This window comes from Sus scrofa, chromosome 14 (genome assembly GCF_054392235.1).
Source record: "Sus scrofa isolate SSC_HxYL_T2T_F1_AM1 chromosome 14, Sscrofa_HxYL_maternal_Yorkshire_Landrace_v2.0, whole genome shotgun sequence".
In the NCBI taxonomy this organism is placed as follows: Eukaryota; Metazoa; Chordata; class Mammalia; order Artiodactyla; family Suidae; genus Sus; species Sus scrofa.
In genome coordinates this window covers 80,343,287-80,367,499 of record NC_139396.1, presented here as the reverse complement: position 1 = coordinate 80,367,499, position 24,213 = coordinate 80,343,287, and the positions used below count along the sequence as shown (strand labels likewise).

Sequence of the window (24,213 nt, the reverse complement as noted above, 5' to 3'; positions counted from 1 at the left end):
GGGTGCAGCCCTAAAAAGACAAAAGACAAATAAAATAAAATAAAATAAGAAAACCACCCTGACCAGTCTTGCTTTGCATTCATGAAATGTGATTTCTTACACTTGTCTCTTCAAAGATATATTGGCATAGTTTTCACACATGTTATGAAATGAGGTGTCAGAGTTTTCTCCTCCTTTCTTTTTTCCCAACAGATAAAAAACAGTCCCTCCCTACCTGGCCCTGTGAAACCTGACAACTGAAAGGGAAATCAACGCCATGCTAAAATGAGGTAAGATGCTTTTTCCTTCATGCTATCCCTTAAACGGCAACTTTATGAAACACATGCACAGGCTCTGTGCACATTCACATTGTCCTTGAACTTATCTGCAGAATCTGCATGAACGTCATCAATAGCCCTTAGCCGTGACTTTCCTATTGTGAAGGAATATTTATATTTTTTTCTTTTCTTCTTTTTTTCTATGATCTTTCCTGCAGCATATGGAAGTTCCTGGGCCAGGAATCAAATCGGAGCTGTGACCTATACTGATGCGGCAGCAAGCCATACCCTTTAACCCACTGTACCAGGCTGGAGATCAAACCCATACCTCTGCAGTGAGCCAAACCTCTGCGGTTGGAGTTGTTTTTTTTTTTTTTTTTTCCTCCCTCCTTTTTAGGGTCACACCTGTGACATATGGAAGTTCTTGGGCTAGGGGTCGAATTGGAGCTGCAGCTGCCAGTTTACATCACAGTCACAGCAACGCCAGAGCAACGTCACATCTGTGACCAGTGCGGCAACACTGGATCCTTAACTCATTGAGTGAGGCCAGGGACTAAACCCACATCCTCGTGGATACTCGTCAGGTTCTTAACCCGATGAGCCATAACGGGAACTCCCGCACTTGGATTCTTAACCCCCGGTGCCACAGTGGAAACTCCCTACTGACAGCTTATTGAATATAAAAACCAGGAACAGAGATTCATTTTAATTTTACATGAAAACATCAAGGGAGGAAAAGACTTTTAAAGACTGATATAAAGGCCAACATTTTAAGAGTTCTACAAAGAGGTTTCTAGATGTTTCCTTTTTGGGACATCTGTTCCTACTGGGAGAGGTGGGGACACATCAGCTTAGTCAATGCCCTAAAGGCCACTGCTGCAGAGAGAGGATGCCAGGATGCCTTACCCCTGACACTCAGGCACGTCGGGCTCCTCGGGCGGCGGGCTGCCTTCCGACTTCTTCCAGCCGATGACGTATTTGTTCACTGCTCCGTGTCTGTGGTAGGGCTTGGTCGTGGACCCAGGGACCTGTTGACCGCTGCTGTGAGACACGATGTAGACTTTGGATGTATCCAGAGACCCGGTACTTTTGGAGCAGTGAGTGGAGGGGCTTCCTGAATGGTGGGAGCCACTGGGGAGAAAACAGACAGAGCTGAGATGGGGTCAGATCTCAGCTGCAGGCACGCTGCCCAACTTGGGGCCACTAGACTTGACTCTGTCCTTCTCGGTGAGCAAAGTCGGGCAGAGGGTGTCCCACATGGCCGTCTTTCAGACCTACACCTGGTTAGAATACTCCATTTCCCACAGGCCAAGGAGGACCCCCTGCAAACTGTATGTCTGTGGCCAGAAGGATGTTAAAAGCATGGCCAGGGAATGTCTAACAGAAAAATGAGCATCATTCTCATGCTTCAGAAGAAAAGAAACACAAATGGAGAATAAATATTAGACAAGGGTTCAACCTCAGCTGCCACCAGATAAATGCCAGTGCAAACCATAGCAGAATATCACGTAGGTCCTTGTTGTTATCTGTTTTATTATTATTAATATTATTATTTGTCTTTTTAGGGCACTTGTGGCATATGGAAGTTCCCAGGCTAGGGGTCCAATCAGAGCTGTAGCCGCCGGCCTATGCCACAGCCACAGCAATGCGGGACCTGAGCTGCGTCTGCGACCTACACCACAGCTCATGGTAATGCCAGATCCTTAACCCACTGAGCGAGGCCATCCATCCTCATGGATGCTAGTCAGATTCATTTCTGCTGAGCCACAACAGGAACGCCTATCTATTTTATATATAGTCGTGTATATATGTATATCTCAACCCGCTAATTTATCTTCTCCCCACCCCAGTGGGAAAATCTAGTCAGTATTCTGTAATGACCTATATGGGAAAAAAATCTGAAAAAGAATGGATATATGTATATGGGTTACCAATTCACTTTGCTGTACACCTGAAACTAACACACATTATAATTCAACTCAATTATAAGTATCTCTCATACACACACACACACACACACACATAGAGAGAGAGAGAGAGGGAATATCATGGCACACTCCAGATTGGCAAAAAATGAGACTGTCTGATGGGGAGTTCCTGTCGTGGCTCAGTGATTAACAAACCTGACTAGCATCCACCCCTGGCCTTGATCAGTGGGTTAAGGATCTGGTGTTGCCATTAGCCGTGGTGTAGGTCACAGGCACGGCTTGGATCCTGCATTGCTGTGGCATGGGCTGACAGCTGTGGCTCCCATTTGACCCCTAGCCTGGAAACCTGGGAACTTTCATATGCCATGAGTGCAGCCATAAAAAACAAAGAAAAAAACAGAAACCACAGAGTTTTAAATGTTTCAATTACAATTCTGGCAGCAGAGCTGAGGAAAGCAGGTGAATAGCACTTTCAGAAAACTCAACACATGGGTGCACCTCAAGGATTCTGGAGCCAGACTGTGGTCCCTTAGCAGTGGGAGGACCCAGGCAAGTTTACTAATCTCAGTTTTCTCATCTGTAAAATGGAGAGAACAGTATCCACCTCAGAGGGCTGCTCTGAAGATTACCCGAGTTAGTATCAGTGAAGATTTAGAATAGTGCCTGACACAAGCTAAGCATGCCATAAATGTAGTTAGTTCTTTTAAAAAGTGATGCATGAAATAATTAGTCACAAGTTCTTGCTACTGAAAGAGTTTATCACAGGGTTTCTCGGGTGACAATGGTGTGAAGAAATACCATCTTATTCTGAAATCTCTAACCAGTACATACTTTGAATGAAAAAAAAAAAAAAACCTATGTTTAAAAGCCAAGTGTCATTCAATAGAAAAAGGGAAAAAAAGAAAAAAAAGAAAAAAGAAAAAGAAAAGAAAAAATATTAAAATGGACTTTTCACAGCAGTTCTAAATGAAAAAAGGAAGCAGTCAGTCAATCTATTTGTAGGTCTTTGCATGATGGAGACACCATAGCATTTGATAAATTAAAACACACAACAAATAAAACACCTCCTCGGTCTATGCCTCTGAATCCCTGGGCTGCTGGTGGTAGGTCTGGTGTTCCTGAGTAGGACTGAGGCTCCCTTCATGTGGGGTCTAGGTTTGGGCCCTGGGGAAGGTGTTCTAGTGCCTTTCCCTGCTGCAGAGCCACCTAAGGAATAAAAGAGGAGTAAACAGGCACCGAGAGAAGGTGCTAATGATCATTTTCCCTTTACTGGGTGGACACCGGTCAGTGAACTCACCCCCACCCCCCCGCATGAAAACTCCACGCCCCGGGGATGGGCTCTGAAGGCCCATAATCTTCCCCTTAAGTGTTTTATTTTGACAAACTTCAGATCTACAGAAAAAGTAGAAAGGTGGGAGACACTCCACCTCCAACCCCATCCAGACCCCTCGCTGTTACCACCTTGCCAGCGCTCCCTTCTGCAGAGATTCCTCACGGCACTATCTGGAAAGGAGCTGTGAGCTTTATGACATCACACGGCTATATTTCAAGATCTATTTCCTAAGAATAAGGACGAGCTCCCGCATAGCAACAACAGGATGACCAGGCCCAGAAGCTCAGGTGCAAACGCAATACCGTTATCCAACACGGTCTGTATGCTCGTCACCCAGTTCCCCAGTCACACTGGTGGCTTTAGTTTCCCCATTCAGAGCCCAGTGAAGGACTGCGTGCTGCCTTTAGCTATGTGGACATTATGCGTTTAAAAGCCTTTGATTATCCCTTAGATGTTTAATAGTTAAAGTCCAGGGTACCCAAAGTCTAACATAATTAATATGCTGCATATGCTGTGCAAACGTCTACCCTGAAATCACCAAAGAAAACATTTTTTTTGAGACTGTTGTGACTGATGACAGTGTGGTCACAAGCGCCATGTGTTTTCCCATTTGTTTTATAAAATGTATTATCCTAATTCAGGCTCGATGAAAAGTGTCTTTTATCCCAACAGTAAAATATTTTAAACTCTAGAACGAATGTGTTGAGTCCATTTGATGAGCAATATGGTAAAAGCCTCTGTTTAGCAGACGCAGCACCATTGTAAAGATTTTCTTGGAAGCTGGTAAACATTCTAGAATGTTGGCAATAAGGTTTTTTTCATGAATCCCTTCCTTCTAGACTCAAGTTCTTATTTTAGACTTTCACTGCCAACTTCCAATCCTTTGTACTGAGAGTATGATGACATGAATAGGGGTAAACAACAGATAATCACATGAGCTGTTTACAAAAGAATCCAGAACGTGGGTGTTTTTTGTTGTTGTTTCATTGTGGTTTTTTGCAGTGGATTTATTTCACTTTGCAAAGCCTTAGTTAGGCTAATATGAATACTGCTTTGTATTCGGAGCTCTTATCTAAGTGCCCTGCCCTCACAGGAAAAAAAAAAAATCCAAAGCAAAAACCAAAACGGTTCGCTGAATTAAAAGCACTGAGCAGCAGAAGAAAGTAGGCTAGGGATAAGCTTGTGTTGCTTAATAGTAACTGCATACCCCTTCATTCCCCCTCATTTTCTCCTCACACCAGTGTGGTCTGTCTTAAAGAGTTTTAACTCCTCCTTTCCTGCCCACAGAGCAATCCTGGAATCACACCGTATATCCAATTCCTTATTTGCTTTATTACTGGATGGCTGTTGGAAGCATGTGTGTGTACGGTGGGGCTGGCAAGGGTGGCAGTGGGGTTAGTGTTAAAAAACCAGAATCAGAGTATTACACAACCTAAATGTCCATCGACAGAGGAATGGATAAAGAAGAGTGGTACATGTATACAATGGAATATTACTCTGCCATAAAAAGGGACAACATAATGCCATTTGCAGAAACAGGGATGGACCTGGAGATCATCATACTAAGTGAAGTAAGTCAGAAAGAGAAAGGCAAATATCATGTGATATCACTTATATGTGGAATCTACAAAAAAATTGATACAAATGAACTTATTTACAAAACAGAAATAGGCCCATACACATAGAAAACAAACTTATGGTTACCAAAGGGGAAAAGGGAGGAGGGATAAAATAGGAGTTTTGGATTAAAGCATACACACTACTATATATAAACTAGATAATCAACAAGGACCCACTGTATAGAACAGGGAACTCTGCAATATGTATATATAAATCACTGTTCTGTACACCTGAAACTAACACAAAATCTTAAATCAACTATATTTCCATAAGACATTTTTAAAAAATGAAAAAGAATGGATATGTGCAGGTGAATAACCGAATCACTTTGTTGTACAGCAGAAATTATTTCAGCATCGTAAATGAACTATATAATTCAATAAAACTTTAAAAAACAAAATGAAAATAAAAGAGAAATAAGACAGGTAAAAAGGAATTCACTTGTGGTGCAGCAGGTTAAGGATCCAGCGTTGTCACTGCAGCAGCTTAGGTCTCTGCTGTGGTGTGGATTTGATCCCTGGTCTGGGAACTTCCATATGCCATGGGCGAGGCCAAAAAAACAGAAAAAAGAAAAAGAGTATGCCAGGTATGGATCTGGGCTCTTGGACCTGTGACCCAAGAAGAGCTGACCCCGTGTACCTCCTACTTGCTCTCCAATGAAGGGGAGACAAGTGGCATCACCTGGGGGAGGTACACAATGGGCACAAACTGGCTTAGCTAGAGGTGAGTGCTAAGAAGCAGCTCAAACAGGGAGAGAGTCAATACTTGCGGGGAGGGGTGACCAGCCAGGTGCTCAGCTCCTAAGAGATGCTTCTGCTCTTCTGCTCTCTGGACCACTCCCAGTCACAACCCTGGGGTGGGGGTGGGGGTGGGGGCTCAGCTCCAAGCTGCCTACACACAGTCTGAACTGAGCAGAGCAGAGGGCCGACGACACTCATCACCAGAGACATACGTGCCCCAGGCTGGACCCCGGCATTTCAGGATCTGCAGGGTCTCATTGCCACTAGGTTTGGGGAGGGGGTCCCTTGTGCGCTAGCAAGTGAAGTTCCTTTTGCCTCCACACACAGACATTTCACATCTTATTTTAAATATAAAATATTAATGCAGCTAGTAAAAATACTTGAACAGTTTAAAATTTAAAATACATTAAAACCAACTTTAAAATCTCCTTTTCTCCAGCCCTCCCCCATGGATCAGGGGACAGACAGACAGAAGTGTTTCAAAGGGTAAATTTATTCATTCATTCATTTTTTTTCCTTTACCACTGCACCTACGGCATATGGAACTTTCCAGACCAGGGTTCGAACTGGAGCTGCAGCTGCCAGCCTATACCACAGCCACAGCAACTCAGGATCCGAGCTGCATCTGTGACCTACACCACAGCTCACAGCAACGATGGATCCTTAACCCACTGAGCGAGGCCCACTGAGTGAGTATCCTCATGGATACTAGTCTGGTTCGTTACTGCTGAGCCACAAAAGGAACTCCTATAATCACAAACTTGTTAACATGCAAATTTCAGATTCCAGAAACCAGCATTTCATTGGCAGTCTGGCTCATGGGTGACAAGGCTCTGAGGTGCGCTGTGTTCTACTTCAGGGCCCTGCCCCTACCCCTGCAGGTGATGGTACCCAGGTGCCAGGAAGCTCTCACCTGGAGTGGGAGGAGATCTCGCTGAGGTCGCCCAGGCTGCCATCAGTGGCCCCGCTGGTGGAGATGGCCGGCACATAGCTGTGGACAGCGTACAGCTTGGCCTGCTCATCATCGGGCCCCGGGATGTCAGCGGCATCAGCCCACTGCTCTGGCCGTCCATGGACCAGGGACCGGCTGCCAGGCAGGTGCACAGGACCCAGGACCGTGGCAGGCATGCATGGGGCTGTGTCGATACCGCTGTCCGTGGAAGCGCCTTTGATGTAGGTTAGCCCCAGGAGCTCTGGGTCCATCAGGTCCCCAGACCCGAAGTGCTTGTCGTCACTGGTGCTGGAGGCGTTACTGGACAGTGTATTGCTGCTGGAGTGGCTGGAGCAGCTTTGCTCTCCAATCTTGAGAAGAAAGAGAAATGGGAAGGATTTCAACAAACCCTACACTTGGCGTTTCTATGAAGCCATGACTCTCAACCTGACGCACGAAGCTACAAACCAGATGACTTCACCAGAACCCTTGCCACTCACTCATCCACAGGAGGCAAGGAACAGATTTACTTTTTAAAATTACCCTGGTTTGGGGAGTTCCTGTGGTGGCTCAGTGGGAATGAACCTGACTAGTATCCATGAGGATGCGTGTTTGATCCCTGGCCTCGCTCAGTGGGTTAAGGATCCGGCGTTGCCGTGTGGTGCAGGTTGCAGATACGGCTCGGATTCCGCATTGCTGTGGTTGCAGCTCCAATTCGAACACTAGCCTGGGAACTTCCATACACTGCATGTGTGGCCCTAAAGAATGCAAATCAATAAATAAATAAAAAATAAAAATACCCTGGTTTTATGCATAAGTCCCTGGGTCATAATTCCTCCCATAATTCATCTTAAGATACATGGGTACCTTTTCAAATCTTTGTCCAATTATTTGTACACAATGCACAAAAGTGCTGTCACCATGTCACTAACCAGAAAGTAATCAATGAAGGTTACAGGAGCTGGGAATGTATGTGGGAAATTAATAAAAAAAAAGGAGAGCAGCATTTTATCCAGAAAATGCCCCTATGACAAATGACAGTGCCAGGCCTGGGTTTGAGGCAGAAGGCCTGGGTCTGAATCACAGTGGTGGGACTGCAGGCAGTTAGTCGCTCGGCCCCCTCTGTGCTGATTACACTGACCCAGTGATTGATGTGGTGACCCAACCAGCTGACACATGTAGAGGCATTTTGCATCACGAAGCATAGAGGGGGCACAAGCCGCTTTCCAAGTGAGAGCCGCCCGGGGCTTACGAGGTGGGGTGCTTGTTACAGGAAACAGGAGTGCTCTCAGGTGCTGGGAACATGAAGCCAAGAGAATGGGGTACATGTCCCCATCTGACTGATGTTCCATACTGACACAGTCCCTCTTCTTAGCCTCGTAAAACTAATGGTCAGCAAAGGGCTGGGGAGTAAGGAGAGCCAGCTGAGCCCTGATCTATTTTCACGTGGTCTGGCCCTGCCTCCCGTCCTATTGGATCCTTCAGCAAATCCCCCTGCCCTTTGTATCAGAGAGCAATATTCTCAAGGTCACTCTAGCCCCTGCCTCCACAAGCAGGTAGAATCAATCGGCTTCGTAAGGCTGGTTCCAGACAATGTTGGGGCACAGGTAGGGGAAAGATGCCACATGTTCCCACATAGCACTCAGCTCTAGAGCTCGCCAACGACCCTCAGAGGTGGAAGGAAGAACTCAGGTCTGGAGCTGATAAAACACCTGCAAATTCTGAGAACTGAGCTACCTGGCAAAGGTGGCTTCATTTGGCAACAGCCACAACTGCCATTTTCTCGTTTAACTGGGTGCTCTGTTTCCCTGAGCTACAGTCACCTCCATGACTCATCTTTTATTTTTTGTAAGAAGGAAACAAAGCCACGTTGTGGAAATTTCAATGCCTGTTAGTTGGCTGTTGCTCATGTCACTGGGCATGGGATATGGCTGTGCCCTGAGCAGCCAGCTCTGGGGCCAAGGCAGCTCTGACCACACACCCTACTTTTCAGGAACTTCCAGCTTCTGTACTACACCCATGAGCAGATAATGCGTAACAGATTAACAGCAGCTAGGCTCAGGGGCTAAGGCTATATACTCTAGGCTTTGCCAGTAATTTACTGTATGACCCTTTCTTTTCTTTTTTTCTTTTTATGGCCTCAGCTGTGACATATGGAAGTTCCCAGGCTGGGGGTCGAATCAGAGCTGCAGCCGCCAGCTAGCACCACAGTCACAGCAAATCAGATCTGAGCTGTGTCTTGCAACCTACACCCCAGCTCACGGCAACACCAGATCCAATCCACTGAGCAAGGCCAGGAATTAAACTGGCATCCTCACGAACACTATGTCAGGGTTCCCAACCTGCTGAGCCACAATAGAAACTCCTATATGACCTTTCTTTGAGGTTCTTTATAAATCAAGGGGGAAAAAAGAACCTTAACTTTTTATTTAATTATTATTTTTACTTGACCCAAGAGCCTTGTGAAGTAAATGACACCACTGAGAGCCCTCAGCAGCAACGCTAACCCATCACGTGTGCCAAGAGGGTCAGAGGGGAGGGACTTACGTGGGAGAGCTTGTTGGGGGAGTCTTTGCAGCCTCCGTCCTTCTGCAGGCCTCGGTCTTTATAGGAACTCAAGATTTTGGAAGGTGGGCCGTGCCATTTGGTTTCTGTCCCACAAAGAGAGAAGGCTTGACGATCTAATTTCCAGTGTTAACAAAGGAGCAGAGAAACCCAGAAGTGCCCGACCGATAGTTAGATGAACGTGACCAGGGCCATGCTCCAGGGCCTTCGGATCCTACCCATGGATTATAACCCCAGAGCAGGGAGAAGCATCACCATAATCCTAACGCTCCATTTCCCAGGCAGCAGAGCCACCACCCAGCCCGACCGCATCCCCAACAGACGTTGGGAGGCCTGCGCATGCTCTTCCATGTGGCAGGAAAGCATGAATGAGGAGGGGCAGGAAGGGGAGGGGCAGCAAGGGGCGGGGCTCCTTGTTACCCGAGTGTCTGCTTCCTTCAGCCGTATCCTCTCGATCCCTGGACCCTTCACATTCCAAAGGGCTGGAGCCCTGGTGCTCCAGTAGCAGGGGAGACTGGCACCTGGAAAGGACACAGTGCTGAGCCCACCTCACCACCAACACCAACCTCGCCACAGGTAGCCCCTGTGTGTGCTGGCTCCCAGCAGGGCAATGCAGGGGATCCCTACTCAGAAGCTTTCTCCCAGCAGATAGAAATGCAGTGTTTGTGGAGAGGCTCAGAGCATCCTGAACGGGGCTCTCGTTTCACCACTGGGTCAATAAGGTACTTGGATGACGCCATTTACAGATAAAGAGGGTGGCCGACGCCAGGCAGGTGGAAGGACTGGACGGCTCGTCCCTGATGGGCTAAGAACAGGCTCACTGCTTCTGTGGTTGCTGTTTCTCTTGTGCGTTGATGCGGCTTTATATCAAAGTTTTTATGGAAAAAAGAAATTGGTGCTAGACCACATCCAGGTTTTATGAAAATTTCAATTATGATAATTCGCTCTTCCAAAAGAAACTGCGGAAAATTTCCTTCTATGTTTAAAACACATCTCAACTGAGAAAAATATCTTTATACGCAACATTTAAGAACCCCTCCACGATCTAAGGTGGGGAATGCATGTAACAGCCTGCAAATCTCCACTTCTCAGCCCAAATTAGAAGGAAGGGGGGGGTGCCAGGGAGAGACCATCCCGTTGACCTGGCCGTTTTCTCGGCTCGATCAGTGCAGCAGCTCCTTCGAATGCCAGAGGCGAGACTGGGTTGCAACAACACAGAAACACTGGTGCCAGGAGCATCTTCTGGGAAAAGCACAGCCAAGGCCCCGGGACCCCCCTCCTCCCTGAAGTACAGGAACATTTCCCTGAGTTATTGTATCGGGCAGTTCTGTGTCCCATCCCAAGCGTTCGCAGGCTCCTGGACGCAGCATGCGCACCCACTGCAAGGGCCGACTCTGCGCCCAGCTTCTACTTGCTCTAACAGGAGGCAGAGAAGACGTGCCAAATGCTAAATAAACCTGTCTTCTCTGATTCTGGGCTATGTTTCAGAGAGAGAAGTATTTGGGAGAGAGGCTGTGAACTGACTCCTCGTCAGCAGTTTCAGTGAAGAGAAACTTCCAAAGGCATTGGCCCAGGGGGTCTCCACATCCTTCATTTTCATGTGTACAGAAAAGACCCTCCCTTATTAAAGAGAAAAAATGGACAAGCTCCAAGTACAAGCGAATGCCACCTCCACAGAAATGGTGAGCTGTCTGGACTGGATGAGCGACCTATCAGGGGCCCACCTGCTTTTTTCTATCCCCCAGTGGCCTCCTGCACAGCACGTGCACAGTAAGTGCTTCTGAATGTCCCCCCAGGGGCCCGCAGAAGGTACAAAGGAGCCATACCCGTCGTGTCCAACTTGTGGCCTCCAGGGTCCACTCCTGCCAGGGCCGGGGTCGCTGGAGGATGACTGGTTGCTGGGCGAACTCCTGAAATGTTGACCAGCATCATTAACAGGCCACTGAGGTGCCTGGGGGCCAACAGCATCATGACCTGGCTTGTGGTGTTTTACAAATGAATTCACTTTTCCCATGACAAAGAAAAGGGAGACACACGCATTGCAGTCCTGGGCAAATACTCTAAGAATGGGTGATGCCATGAGATTTCAGGTGGGTTGTGGGTGGTGATTGATTATAGGAAAGAGACATGGCAGGAATGAGCCTTCACCCTTAATAGATCTCAAGCACACATGAGTCCAGCGAAACAGGAGGAACAGCAGTAGGATCCCCCAGAACACAGAATTATGAAAACATCACTACTTCTTGCTATGAAACTTAATGCAAGGTATGTTTTGGTTCTCTACTTAAAACCTATGCAGAGGAGTTCTGTAGTGGCTCAGCAGAAACAAATCCAGAATCCGACTAGTATCCATGAGGACACAGGTTTGATCCCTGGCCTCACTCAGTGGGTTAAGGATCTGGCGTTGCTGTGAGCTGTGGTTATGTTGCAGATGTGGCTCATATCTGGCGTTGCTGTGGTGGTGGCTTAGGCTAGCGGCTACAGCTCAGATTTGACCCCCTAGCCTGGGAACTTCCTTATGACGCGGGTGTGGCCCTGCAAAGACAATAAAATAAAATAAAACCAAACCCACGTAGAGAGAAAACACTACAGTTGGCAAAACCATTTCTTTTGGCGCATCTATGGATTGCCATCCTATTTATTTCTGACACACAAAACCGAGTAATACTTCTGAACATGCACTTGGTGAAGATGTGCTCGTCAAGTTGCCGTTTTGCTACTAGAACCCTTCCCTATAATTTACTAAATTCTGCGTTCATGAAGGAGGTTCTGCAGACCCCCTGTACCTGGCCTACCTACCCCATGCATTTCCCAGAATATGGGAAGTTTATAAACTCAGCCAACCTTCGACAAAGGAGACCCAGAGCCAAGATGTCTTGGTGTTCAATTAAAGTAACATCATTCCCATACTTATTTTTAGAAGAATAAACTAGAAAAAGGGAAGGAGGACCCTATAGTTTAATCTCATTAACTGTTTATTATTAGTACCTAGACAGGCTGTGGTTTTCTATGTGCCCGGAACGGTTTTAAGCACTGCTTTTCTTCCCCCCTCCGTTTTTTTTTTTTTTTTCTTTTTCTTTTTAGGGCTGCATTTGCAGCATATGGAAATTCCTAGGCTAGGGATCAGATCAGAGCTGCAGCCGCCAGCCTACACCACAGCCATGGCACTGTGGGATCTGGGCCGAGTCTGTGACCTATACCACAGCTCATAGCAACGCCAGATCCTTAACCCACTGATCAAGGCCAGGGATGGAACCCAAATCCTCATGGATGCTAGTCAGATTCCTTTCCACTGTGCCACAACGGGAACTCCAAAGTAGACATCTACTGAATGACTCAAGCCTCCTGATGTCCTGTGGAGGTCTCTCTTATTACTAAGTTTCTTTTTCAGAGAGGAAACTGGAGGCCGGGAGAGGCTAAGTAACAGGCCAAGGTAACATCAGCACACAGCCTGGCCCAGCATCTGCTTACAATGTCCTCTCTGTTAGACCAGAGCCTGACAAGACATTACGAAGAAACTCATGGTGTCTCCATGGCTTGGAAGCTACATGAAACCTAAAACGAAAGGAGTGGGAATTAACAACAGAAAAAAATCTATTTGTTCACTTAAAACCACCTCTGGGAAGGATGAGGCCCCTGACTCTTACCAGCTACTAACGCTGTTGCATTTAACTTTTAAACAACTGCATTATCTCATAGAAAAGTTAATTTTATTTTTAAATTAACTACTTAATTATTAATTTTTTGGCCTAGCCTGAGGCATGTGGAAGCTCCTCAGCCAGGGATTGAAGCCATGCCTCATCAGTGACTCAGCCAGGTCATTAACCTGCTGAGCCACCAGGGAACTCTGGAAAAAATTAATTTTTTTGTTTTTTTTTTGTTTTTTGTCTTTTTAGGGCCACACCCAAGGCATATGGAGGTTCCCAGGCTAGGGGTCGAATCGGAGCTGTAGCCACCAGCCTACGCCACAGCCACAGCCACGCCAGATCCCAGCCATGTCTGTGACCGACACCACAGCTCATGGCAACACTGGATCCTTAACCCACTGAGCAAGGCCAGAGATCGAACCTGTAGCCTCATGGTTCCTAGTCAGATTCGTTTCCACTGTGCCATCATGGGAACTCCTGGAAAAAATTAATGTTAAACTCAACCCATTTTGCTTAAAATGAGAGAGAAAAAAGCAAAGAAACGCTAATGCTCTTAGGACCTCTTAAAATACTGCACCTGTGAGGATGATGGGATTTAATTGCCGATTTGGCAGTTTTGCTTTCTTTATATTCAAAACTGTCTATACTGATCTAGAGGCTCCTGCAGCATAACTTCTTGGGTATCTTTCCCAAGGTGTTTTGGAGAGCAGGTTGACACGAGAGTCACAGTGCAGAGGGACAGCCATGGCCCTGGGGGTGGCATCGCTGGGCCAGGGGTGGGCTGGACCCCAAGCACCACAGCATCTACGGTTCACCCAGCCACCCTACCGGCTAACTTGGTTGGAACAAGCCAACTTGGAACTGCTGAGGCCACAGCAAAGTCCCTCCAACCACCAGCAGTCCCCGCCTGCAGTGCCGTACAGGGCCTGACCTTGAGGAAAGGGTGCCAAGAGCATTCATTACCTGGTGCCATCGGGCAGCTTCCGGTCAAAGGAGGTGCTGCGGGGGATGGCGGCCTGGTTCTGCGGGAGCAGCGGCTGGCACTGCAGCCGGTCGGGTGTGCCGGGGACTGGGGAGGCCCTGGGCAGCGGCTGCAGGGCGGGCGTGGGCACTCGGTGCCATGTGGTGTTCTTCCGGAAGGGGGTCTTGTACTTGCAGGGCGTGCCCTCGCTGTCCAGCTTGTACTCCACCATGGGGATCCGGCAGAGCTCTGAACACCCTCTGTTGGGCCAAGGAGAGCAGGTGAGGAGGGAACTCGGTGCTGAGCCATCAGCACAGCTCACTCACAGCTGTGCCCCAGCATCTCGGAGCTCTTGGATGTGGAGGTAGAGCCATCCACCCACGGGAACATCCCTGGCTGGCGGTGACCTTGTCTGTTCATCAGCCAGCATGGATCAGAAGGATCCAGTCTCATGCTTGAGGCTCTGTTGGGCAACAGATGCCGCTGTCAGGAGCTTCAGGCAGAGGCTCTGTCTTTCCAGATTGTCAGCAAACTTCTTAGACAGACCTGGATTTAATAATCAATCTGCATACATGGACTAATTCACATTGAACATGAGTGATAATGTAAACTTCAACTCACTAAAAACATCTCATACATAATCTGAGCAGATATTTGAAGATACAGTGTATAATCAGGAGTCAGAGTCACATGTTACCCTTTCTGTGGAATCTGAGAAAAGTGAAAAGCAAACTTAGCAAAAGCTGGCACAGTCAAGAAAAATCCGAGTGGCCATCCCATCAAATTCACTGTGGTTTTAGTTACCATGGTCACTCCCTTGAATTAGCGCCACGGCTCCCACAAGGTCATCTCCCAGAGTGTTCTCCTGTGGGCTCAAATGACCAGTCAGGGACCTAAGACCTTTCAGCCTAAAAAATATGACTTAAGTCAGATCTCCCTAAGTTCCCACCAATTACACCATGTACACAGTACTATAGACTGAACCAAAGTGAGGCTACGGAGCCATTTGGTGCTGTATGGCAGGGATGCAAGAGCGAGCCTCAAATTTGAGAGTCAGGGTAAATCTTCCCAACTTACCACACTGATGAAGTCAGTGCCTCTTCCCTCAGACATTCCAAAGTCAACATAATAACTTTCTCATATTTACCCTCTAAGAAATCTAAGAGGGTAGTGAGTATCGATCTCTCTTTAAAAAGGAGATTTCCATTGTCAACATGGTGGAGGAAAACTTTTCAGCCTCTTCTCAAAATCATACCAAAAGAACAAAGAGAATGAAACCCAGAAACAAACAACCACCAGCCAAGCTTGGAGACACCAACTCAGTATATAAAGATGGAAGGCAAATGGGAGAATGCCAAGGGTTGAGCAGAAAAAGGCAAAACCTAAGGGTGTGCAGAGAAGGCCATGAAGAAGCATGACCCTCCCCTTGCACACATGAACAGGTGCAGGAACAGGAAGCATTAGGTGCCACAGATGTTGGAAGGGAAAGGGAAGGAGTGAACAGAGAAAAGTGTGACCCTGGGGTTTCATTCTTAACTTGGCCCAGGCAGGTAATACTCATCCCCACCTCTAGGGGAGCAGGAGCCATGGTCTAGGGAACCCAACCTAAAAGGATGGCGTTAAGGCCGGGAGGTACCCCAGAAAAGCACAGTTGAAAACAGAAGGTGAAGTAACAGCCTCACTAGAAACAAGACCCTGGGTGGCTCCTCCTTCCTCCAAACCAGTTCAGGATGACCCCACAAAGAACAGAGATCTCTCTGCAGAGTAAGGACAAGCTGATGGAAGCCACCTCATCACTCCGCTGTGAGGTTCACCACCCTCAGAGAAAGAGAAGGAACATTTGAAATTTAAAAACAAGAGAGCTAAAATTCAAAACAGAAAACCTAGTAAGACAGTTGGAAAGTAAACTGAGGAACTCTGTCAAAATGTAGAAGAGGGGAGTTCCTGCCATGGCACAGAGGAAATGAAATCTGACTAGTAATCCATGAGGATGCAGGTTCGATCCTTGCCCTTGCTCAGTGGGTTGGGGATCCAGTGTTGCTGTGAGCTGTGGTGTAGGCTGCAGACACAGCTCAGATCCCGTGTTGCTGTGGCTGTGGTGTAGGCCAGCAGCTATAGTTCCAATTTGACCCCTATCCTGGGAACCTCCATGTGCTGTGGGTGCAGCCCTAAAAAAAAAACAAAACAAAAAAAAAATTGTAGAAGAGCAAACAGAAGAAAATTAAAGTTCAGTCCAAAAAGCCTAACATTTACCAGACAGAGGAAGAGAGGAAAGAAGAAGGTGGGTCAGAAATAATTAGGAAATAATACAAGAAAATTTCCAGAACTAAAAAATAGTAAATCCAGATTTGAAGGTCCTCAGAGCACTCAGTGAAAGGAATGAAAAAAAGGTCTGAATCAAGACATGTTATGATATGTGTATGTGTAACTGTTTCACTTTGCTGTACACCTGAAACTAACACCACATTGTTAAGTCAACTATACTCCAAGGAAATTTAAAAAAAAAAATGTCTCTATTCCTGGGTTAAAGCAGAGATCCTATAAATTAAGAGTGTGGGGTTATTATATACACACAGTACTATATATAGAATAGATAACCAACAAGGACCTATTGTATAGCACAGAGAACTATGGTCAATGCCTTATAATCACCAATAACGGAAAAGAATCTGAAAAAGAATGTATATAACTGAATCACTTCGCCATAGACCTGAAGCTAATACAACATTGAAAATTAGCTATATGGGAGTTCCCGTCGTGGCGCAGTGGTTAACGAATCCGACTAGGAACCATGAGGTTGCGGGTTTGGTCCCTGCCCTTGCTCAGTGGGTTAAGGATCTGGCGTTGCTGTGAGCTGTGGTGTAGGTTGCAGACGCGGCTCGGATCCCGCGTTGCTGTGGCTCTGGCGTAGGCCGGTGGCTACAACTCCGATTCAACCCCTAGCCTGGGAACCTCCATATGCCGCGGGAGCGGCCCAAGAAATAGCAACAACAACAACAACAACAAAAGACAAAAAAAAAAAAAAAAAAAAAAAAAATTAGCTATATGTCAATTTAAAAAATGATTTAGAAGAAAAGATCCTAAATTTCTGGCGGGGAGGGGATAGAGGAGGGAGCAAGCCCCACACAAAGACTGGAACACACAACATTCTTCTCCACAGCAATACTGGGTGAAAGTCATTTCTTACCTGTCAAACCAACAGTACTTGGAGCTTGGGATGGACAGAGAGAGAAAAACCAAGACCAATGTCCTGCTTTTGGGCTTGGGAAACCAAATGGATGGTGGTGCTACTCTTTGAGGGTAGAAAGGAGGAACCAAACAAAGCATCCTAAACAGATGCTTATGCCTGTTACAGGAGGTGAAGCAGAGGTTATCTATTTACCAGTAAACTTGACTTTTATTCTTGTATTATCTTATCTTTTTCTTTTTTTTTTTTTTATGGCTGCACCTGGGGCATATGGAAGTTCCCAAGCTAGGCGCTGAATCGGAGCTGCAGCTGCCGGCCTACACCACAGCCACAGCAATGTCAGATCCAAGTTTCGTTTTTGACCTACACCACAGCTCATGGCAACACCAGATCCCCGACCCACTGAGCAAGGCCAGGTATAGAACCCACATCCTCATGGATACTAGTCGGGTTCATTTCCATTGTGCCACCACAGGAACTCCCTTATATTTTAAATCATCTCCTTCCCCCATAGCAAAATTCATCTCTCTTATCTAAACAAGTTGAAATTATTCTGGATTTCCTGAATGTGCTAAATTATTGGTCAAATTTAGTAAGCTGAGATTTACATTGTATTGTGCTTTTTAAAAATAAAATGCCAAGACACTACAATTTTTTGCTCATGGACTTACACGAATTCCAAGTGTTTTTCTATGCATACGGCCAAAGACCTAATCAGAAATCACACAGTGCAGTAGGATACATCAAAACATCAAGAAAACTCTTGTCTTCCACCCCAACCGGTGTCCTAAGCAAGTCATTGAACGTTCAGGTGAACCTCAGGCTTTGGTGTCTGAAAGGCTGGCTGCCTGAATAATCCACGTCAAGGAATCTCTAACAGAGCCTCCCAAAGTGAAAGATCCTGGAGTTATGTCTTGAACAAAAGGTGAACCTTGAATTCTAGAGACCAAAGGGCACCTTGCATTTCCAGTGTTTGTTTCGGTTTCTAGTTTATTGGGTTTGGTTTAAAAGAAAGAACGAAACAGAGAAGACACATGGCTGGGTAGCGTGGCATCTTTCATTCATGCTCATAGTCTTTAGTAAGATGTGGCAATTCAGCTCCCATCTTGGAAGAGAAAACACGATAGAAATGCAGAATCGCAACTAATATTTGAGAGACGGCTGACAACAACCTGTACAACGTATTACGTCGAGGAGAGAATCAGGGTCTGATTCTTTTATTTCCAAGCTCTTGCAAAAGGTCATATGTAAATGAACTTTTCATACTAAACACGGGCCTTCTTTGGCCCTGATCAACTTAAAGAATGGCTTCTTTTTTTCAAATCAAGATTGAATGTGTTGTGGAGTTCCCATTATGGCTCAGCAGTTGACGAATCTGACCAGCATCCATGAGGATGTAGGTTCGATCCTTAGCCTTGCTCAGTGGGTTAAGGATCCAGTGTTGCCATGAGCTGTGGTGTGGGTTGCAGACGCAGCTCGTATCCTGTGTTGCTGTGGCTGTGGTGTAGACTGGCAGCTGCAGCTCTGATTCAACACCTAGCCTGGGAATCTCCAAGTGCCGAAAGCGCGGCCCTAAAAAAACAAACAACAGCAGCAGCAACAACAACAACAACAACAACAAAGATCGATTGTGTTGTGATTTGACACTTTTACAGTAACCACTCTTACAACTAGATTTGTGCTTTGTTTACTTCTATGACCATGACATCAAATAAACACCGCTCATGATAACCTATCCGCAAACCTCATCAAATTCAGTTCTGCTCCATATGGATGAGGAAATCCTTGAAGGATACACACGGAAATTTAACCTGTTTTTAGGGAAATGGGGAGAAGTATAAAATAAGAATTACAAACTAGCCTAAGGAAGTCCTCGCGATGCAGCAGACACCAGAAAGAGAGCTGGCCCTGCCCTTGCACACTCCTCTCCCCCTTGGGAGGTCCTAGCACAGGATGCCAGACAGATCCCCAGCTCCTCTGAGCATCAACCTGGCACTGCTGTGAAGGGTACACATTTCTGCAAGTAAAGTAAAGGCCAACTGGAACCCAAAATGACCAAATGGAAAAAGACGCCAGAATAAGAAGACGTTTCTGAAAAAGTGAACTAATCTTTTTTTAAAAATTATAGTAGATTTACAATATTGTGTTAATTTCTGCCGCAGAGCAAAGTAATTCCGTTATATATATATAATATATGTATTATATACACATATGTATTCTTTTTTATAATTCTTTTCTTTTTAAAAAATTTTACATTGTAGCTGATTTACAATGTTCTATCAATTTCTGCTGTACAGCAAAGTGACCCAGTTATATATATTCTTTTCCTCCCATTATCCTCCATCATGTTTGATCACAAGTGATTAGATATAGTTCCCTGTGCTATATAGCAGCATTTCATTGTTTATTCACTCCAAATGCAATAGTTTGCATCTGCTTTTCCATTACAGTTTTTCCCTGGGATATTGAATATAGTTCCTTGTGCTGTAGAGCAGGACCCTGTTGTTTATCCATTCAATATGTAACAGTTTGCATTTCCTAACCCCAAACTCTCAATCCATCCCTCCCCAACACGCTCCTTCTTGGCAACCACAAGTCTGTTCTCTATGTCTCTGAATAGTCAAAACATGGAAGTAACCTAAATGCCCATTGATAGGTAAAGGGATAAAGAAGATGTGGTACATACACACAATGGAATATTAATCGGCCATAAAAAGGAATGAAATAATGCCATTTGCAGCAACTCGGAAGGACCAAGAGATTATCATAATAAGTGAGCTGCTAATCTTGTGTCCACTAAACCATTTTTGAAGATTCACGTCTTTTGCTTTCCCAAATGAGTGTAGAAATCCAGATCTCATTGACAAACAAGATCAATCGCCTTCCAACAGACCAAATCAAGTCATGGATATGCACTGCATTTCTAGCTTCCAGGCACTGTTTTCCTGGCATGCTTGCTGAAAGAAGGCACTCAAAGAAGTTAGAGAAACTTGGGGATCACTTACAAGTGGGCACGTACACAATTTTCTCTTTCCTCAATAACAAATGTACACATCATCTACCTATGCTTCTAATTACCATGCTGGGTACAGATCAATACCAACTCAGCTTCAGGGTTCAAAATACATACAATTTTTTTATTTTTATTTTTTAATTTTTTATTTTTTTTAGGGCTGCTCCTGAGGCTTACGGTAGTTCCCACACTAGGCGTCGAATCAAAGCTGCAGCTGCCCGCCTATACCACAGCCACAGCAACGCCAGATCTAAGCTGCATCTGCAACCTACACCACAGCTCACGGCAACGCCAGATCCTTAACCCATCGAGCAAGGCCAGGGATCGAACCTGCATCCTCATGGATGCTAGTCAGATTTGCTTTTGCTGAGCCATGAGGGGAACTCCCCGACCAGAAGATTTCTAGTCTGTAGCTGCACCCTCTTTCTACCCTCTGGGCATGAGCAGTGCAGAGATGGTGTCCCCTCTAGTTCACAGGTGACGGGCAGCCTCACTCACTGCCTGTAACTTCAGGACACCCAGCAAGGTCCCCACAATGACATCCACTGGCACAGCCTCATTCCTTTCAAATGACACCTCCCATTTCCTAGGAGGACCATCCACTGACCATCACTACACAAGCACTTGGGAGTTGAGGTCCTGTGGCCACACCCTGGACTCAGGGCTTTAACTCCGGCAGCCTGACCAGCAGGACCGTCACTGTATGAGCCCAGTCATGCCACGCAGTTTTCTCTACTCTCAGCAGGAACCTTCTACAGCAATCAAACTCTTCCACTGAGCATTTGGGTTCCAGGCTCAAAACCCAGACCCACCAACGTGCAGCTCAGAAAGAGGATCATCTCTTTGATCCATGTTTCTCCTCCTGCAAATGGAACAGTGACAGCAAAGGATGCGTCAAAGATTAAATTATACAAAGGATGCAAGCTTCCCAAAGTGACAGCTTCAAACAAAGAAGCTGGTTACAGATGATCTGGATTTTGCTTCCACAGAATGGAGAAAATCAATATAATACAGCAAAAGGCTCATACACTTTCACGAAAGTTCTTTCTAGGTAATATATATTTACAGAACTTTGAAACTGTAAGGTTTAACTTTAGGTAACACTCCAAATTACAGAAAATTTTGGAGCTGCAATGTTCCCTTCATGTACAGAGAACAATTAACCTACTGCTATATTCTTGTATTTTCTATGCTACTTCCAAAATGAAGAAGGGGAAAAAGTCCTAGAGATAATAAACAGGGACAAATGCTTCTGAAGAGTAATATACCCCCTCCCAACCTAAAACCTAGAGAATGAAGAAAGCTTAAAGGAGCAAGACACATTCTTTAAAAAAAAAAAAAGAAAAGAAAAGAAAAAAAGTTGAACAAATTAGCAGGACCTACACTGGGTAAACCATGGCCCCGTAGCCACAATGTAATCCTGTAATTACAACCTGCATTTACTCTGAAATTGCTTGTTGGTTTTACTTTGCTTGGCTGCATCTTTGTGAACCTTTAACAGAACCCACTGATGGAACGAAGTCTTCCAATGTACCGCAATGCTACCCTTTACGTCTCAGCCACACTCCCTGTGATGGCATTTGACAGGTGTCCACAGACGTGGCACCATTTTAATTTCACAAAAGCGTTGGAAGTAGTGCAAAGGAAAATGCTAATTTTCAGAGGAAGGCTCGGGGCCGGGGGTGGGGGGGGTGGGGGGGTGGGGGCGGCTGGCTAATCACATACAGGTTCACTCCAGAAACAGGAAACCCACTCTTAGCTACTTTTTATTATTATTATTTTTTAATGGCCACACCTTCAGCATATGGAAGTTGCCAGGCTAGGGGTGGAATCGGAGCTGCAGGTGCTGGCCTACACCACAGTCACAGCAACGCCAGATCCAAGCCGAGGCTGCAACCTACGCGGCAGGTTGCATCAACACCAGATCCTTAACCCACTGAGCGAGGCCAGGGATCGAACCTGAGTCCTCGTGGCTATTACGTCAGGTTATAGACGTAATAGCCTGAGCCACAACAAGAACTCTGCTCTGTGCTCTTTTCAAAGCACTTGCCCATCTCTTGAGAACAGTTAATGGAGCCCAAATCAGTCACAGTTTCCACCAGGAGGTGAAAGAATCCGGAGACAAAGGCTGATAGATCCCCTCACATGAAGGACCTGGTCCTTTTATATTATGCACTCTGTGAAAGAGCCCTGACAGCCCTGGGGACTGAAGTAATCATAGATGTTTTAATCATTTTAATGTCTGTTATGCTAATAGCCTGCTAAGAGCTTAAAGACGCTTTCCCAATGATCCAACAAGGTGACAGGGGTAATTGGTGCTCATCCACTCGAATCACAAACTCTTTCTGTTGCATCAAAAAGCAAAAGCTTCGCCTAGGGAGAGAATCACATAGTGTAACTTACCGCAAAGGCGAGAGCAGGGTCACACATGGAATAGGCCCTGACTGCAATATCCACGCTCTAAATGAAAACTTGATTCGCTTTTCAACAAACTTCCTTAAGGTACAGGTAGAAGGAGAGAGGCATTTCCACTACAGACAGGAAAAGAGATGTCTAGGCCATGACCCCAGTGGACCAAGCCCTTTGAACAAAGGTCTTGAACTGAAAAGGCGCGGGTCACGTTACACAGAAAGTGAGGCTGTCTGGTCCTGAATAATCCACTAGTTTCCCTGCCTTTCCTTCTCACCAGACACAGGGGCGAAGGGTATCTTCATCCACTGCACCCCAGGACCTAATGCAGCATTCGACTTAAAACAGGGCCAAGGATGTTCTTCATGAAGCAATCACTTCCTTCTTTTTCCTTAGTTTTTTTTTTTGTCTTTTTGCTATTTCTTTGGGCCGCTCCCACGGCATATGGAGGTTCCCAGGCTAGGGGTCAAATCGGAGCTGTAGCCGCCGGCCTACACCAGAGCCACAGCAACGTGGGATCCGAGCTGCGTCTGCGACCTACACCACAGCTCACGGCAACGCCGGATCGTTAACCCACTGAGCAAGGGCAGGGACCGAACCCGCAACCTCATGGTTCCTAGTCGGATTCGTTAACCACTGCGCCACGACAGGAACTCCTTTCCTTAGCTTTTTTAATGGCCGCATCCATGGCATATGGAAGGTCCCAGGCTAGGGGTCCAATCGGAGCTGCAGCTGCCAGCTCACACCACAGCCACAGCAACACTGGATGCAAGCTGCATCTTCTACCTACACCATAGCTTGCAGCAACACTGGATCCTTAACACACTGAGTGAGGCCAGGGATCAAACCCATATCCTCACAGAGACAACATCAGGTCCTTAACCTGCTGAGCCACAATGGGAACTCCTGATGCCTGATTTTTGATGGCTATATTTCCATGAGCACTAATACCCCATCTGTTCATCATCATAGCCGGTATAGCCCATCAAGCACATGAGACAGTGACTGGCCTCACAGAAAGCCCTTGATTTATACTGCCCTGCTCTCCATTTCATTCTGGTCACTGTGCCAATGTTACAACATTTCAAACGACAAAAAAGGCATGGGCACTAAGGTATAGATGATTAATTGGAGGAGCTGAGAGCATTTTTCCCACCGAGATACTTATTATCAAGTAATAAGCTGTGGGCTCTAATTTGAGAAAACCACTTTTAACTAGCAACAAATAAAAGTGGGAAGTACCGTATTGTAGAAGAACACACGGACGGAAAGGAGCCTGTGAATGTCAAGAGTATGTTTGTCTTTTCCATTTTTAATAGACCTGGTGCCCAGCACAGTTTCTGGGACAAACTAACTGGTTAAGAGTGAATGAATGAATGAAAGAAATGAATGCAACCCCATATTCTCACCTCCAAGAAGGAGATCCTTTTTTTTTTTTTGTCTTTTTAGGGCTGCACTCCTGGCATATGGAGGGTCCCAGGCTAGGGGTCTGACCGGAGCTACAGCTGCTGGCCTACACCATAGCCACAGCAGCATTGGATCGAGCCAAGTCTGTGACCTACACCACAGCTCACGGCAATGCCAGATCCTTAATCCACTGAGCAAGGCCAGGGATTGAACTC

General features: G+C 46.1%; 1 protein-coding gene across 3 annotated transcripts in view; it reads right to left on the bottom strand.

Moving 5' to 3' along the window:
* The window catches only part of LOC146396811 (signal induced proliferation associated 1 like 2), a 114,969-nt gene that overhangs the window by 31,215 nt on the left and 59,541 nt on the right, over window positions 1-24,213 (bottom strand). For 2 of the 3 annotated variants that reach the window (XM_084996838.1, XM_021073828.2), the window contains exons 9-14: window positions 13,985-14,242; window positions 11,201-11,284; window positions 9,795-9,895; window positions 9,357-9,460; window positions 6,792-7,180; window positions 1,164-1,388 (exon numbers count right to left, since the gene is read on the bottom strand). In XM_084996838.1, the coding sequence (XP_084852964.1) occupies window positions 1,164-1,388; window positions 6,792-7,180; window positions 9,357-9,460; window positions 9,795-9,895; window positions 11,201-11,284; window positions 13,985-14,242 (1,161 nt within the window). Of the gene's footprint in view, window positions 1-1,163; window positions 1,389-6,791; window positions 7,181-9,356; window positions 9,461-9,794; window positions 9,896-11,200; window positions 11,285-12,428; window positions 12,580-13,389; window positions 14,243-24,213 lie in introns of those variants that run through there. The other variant, XR_014827838.1, reaches the window with a different exon arrangement.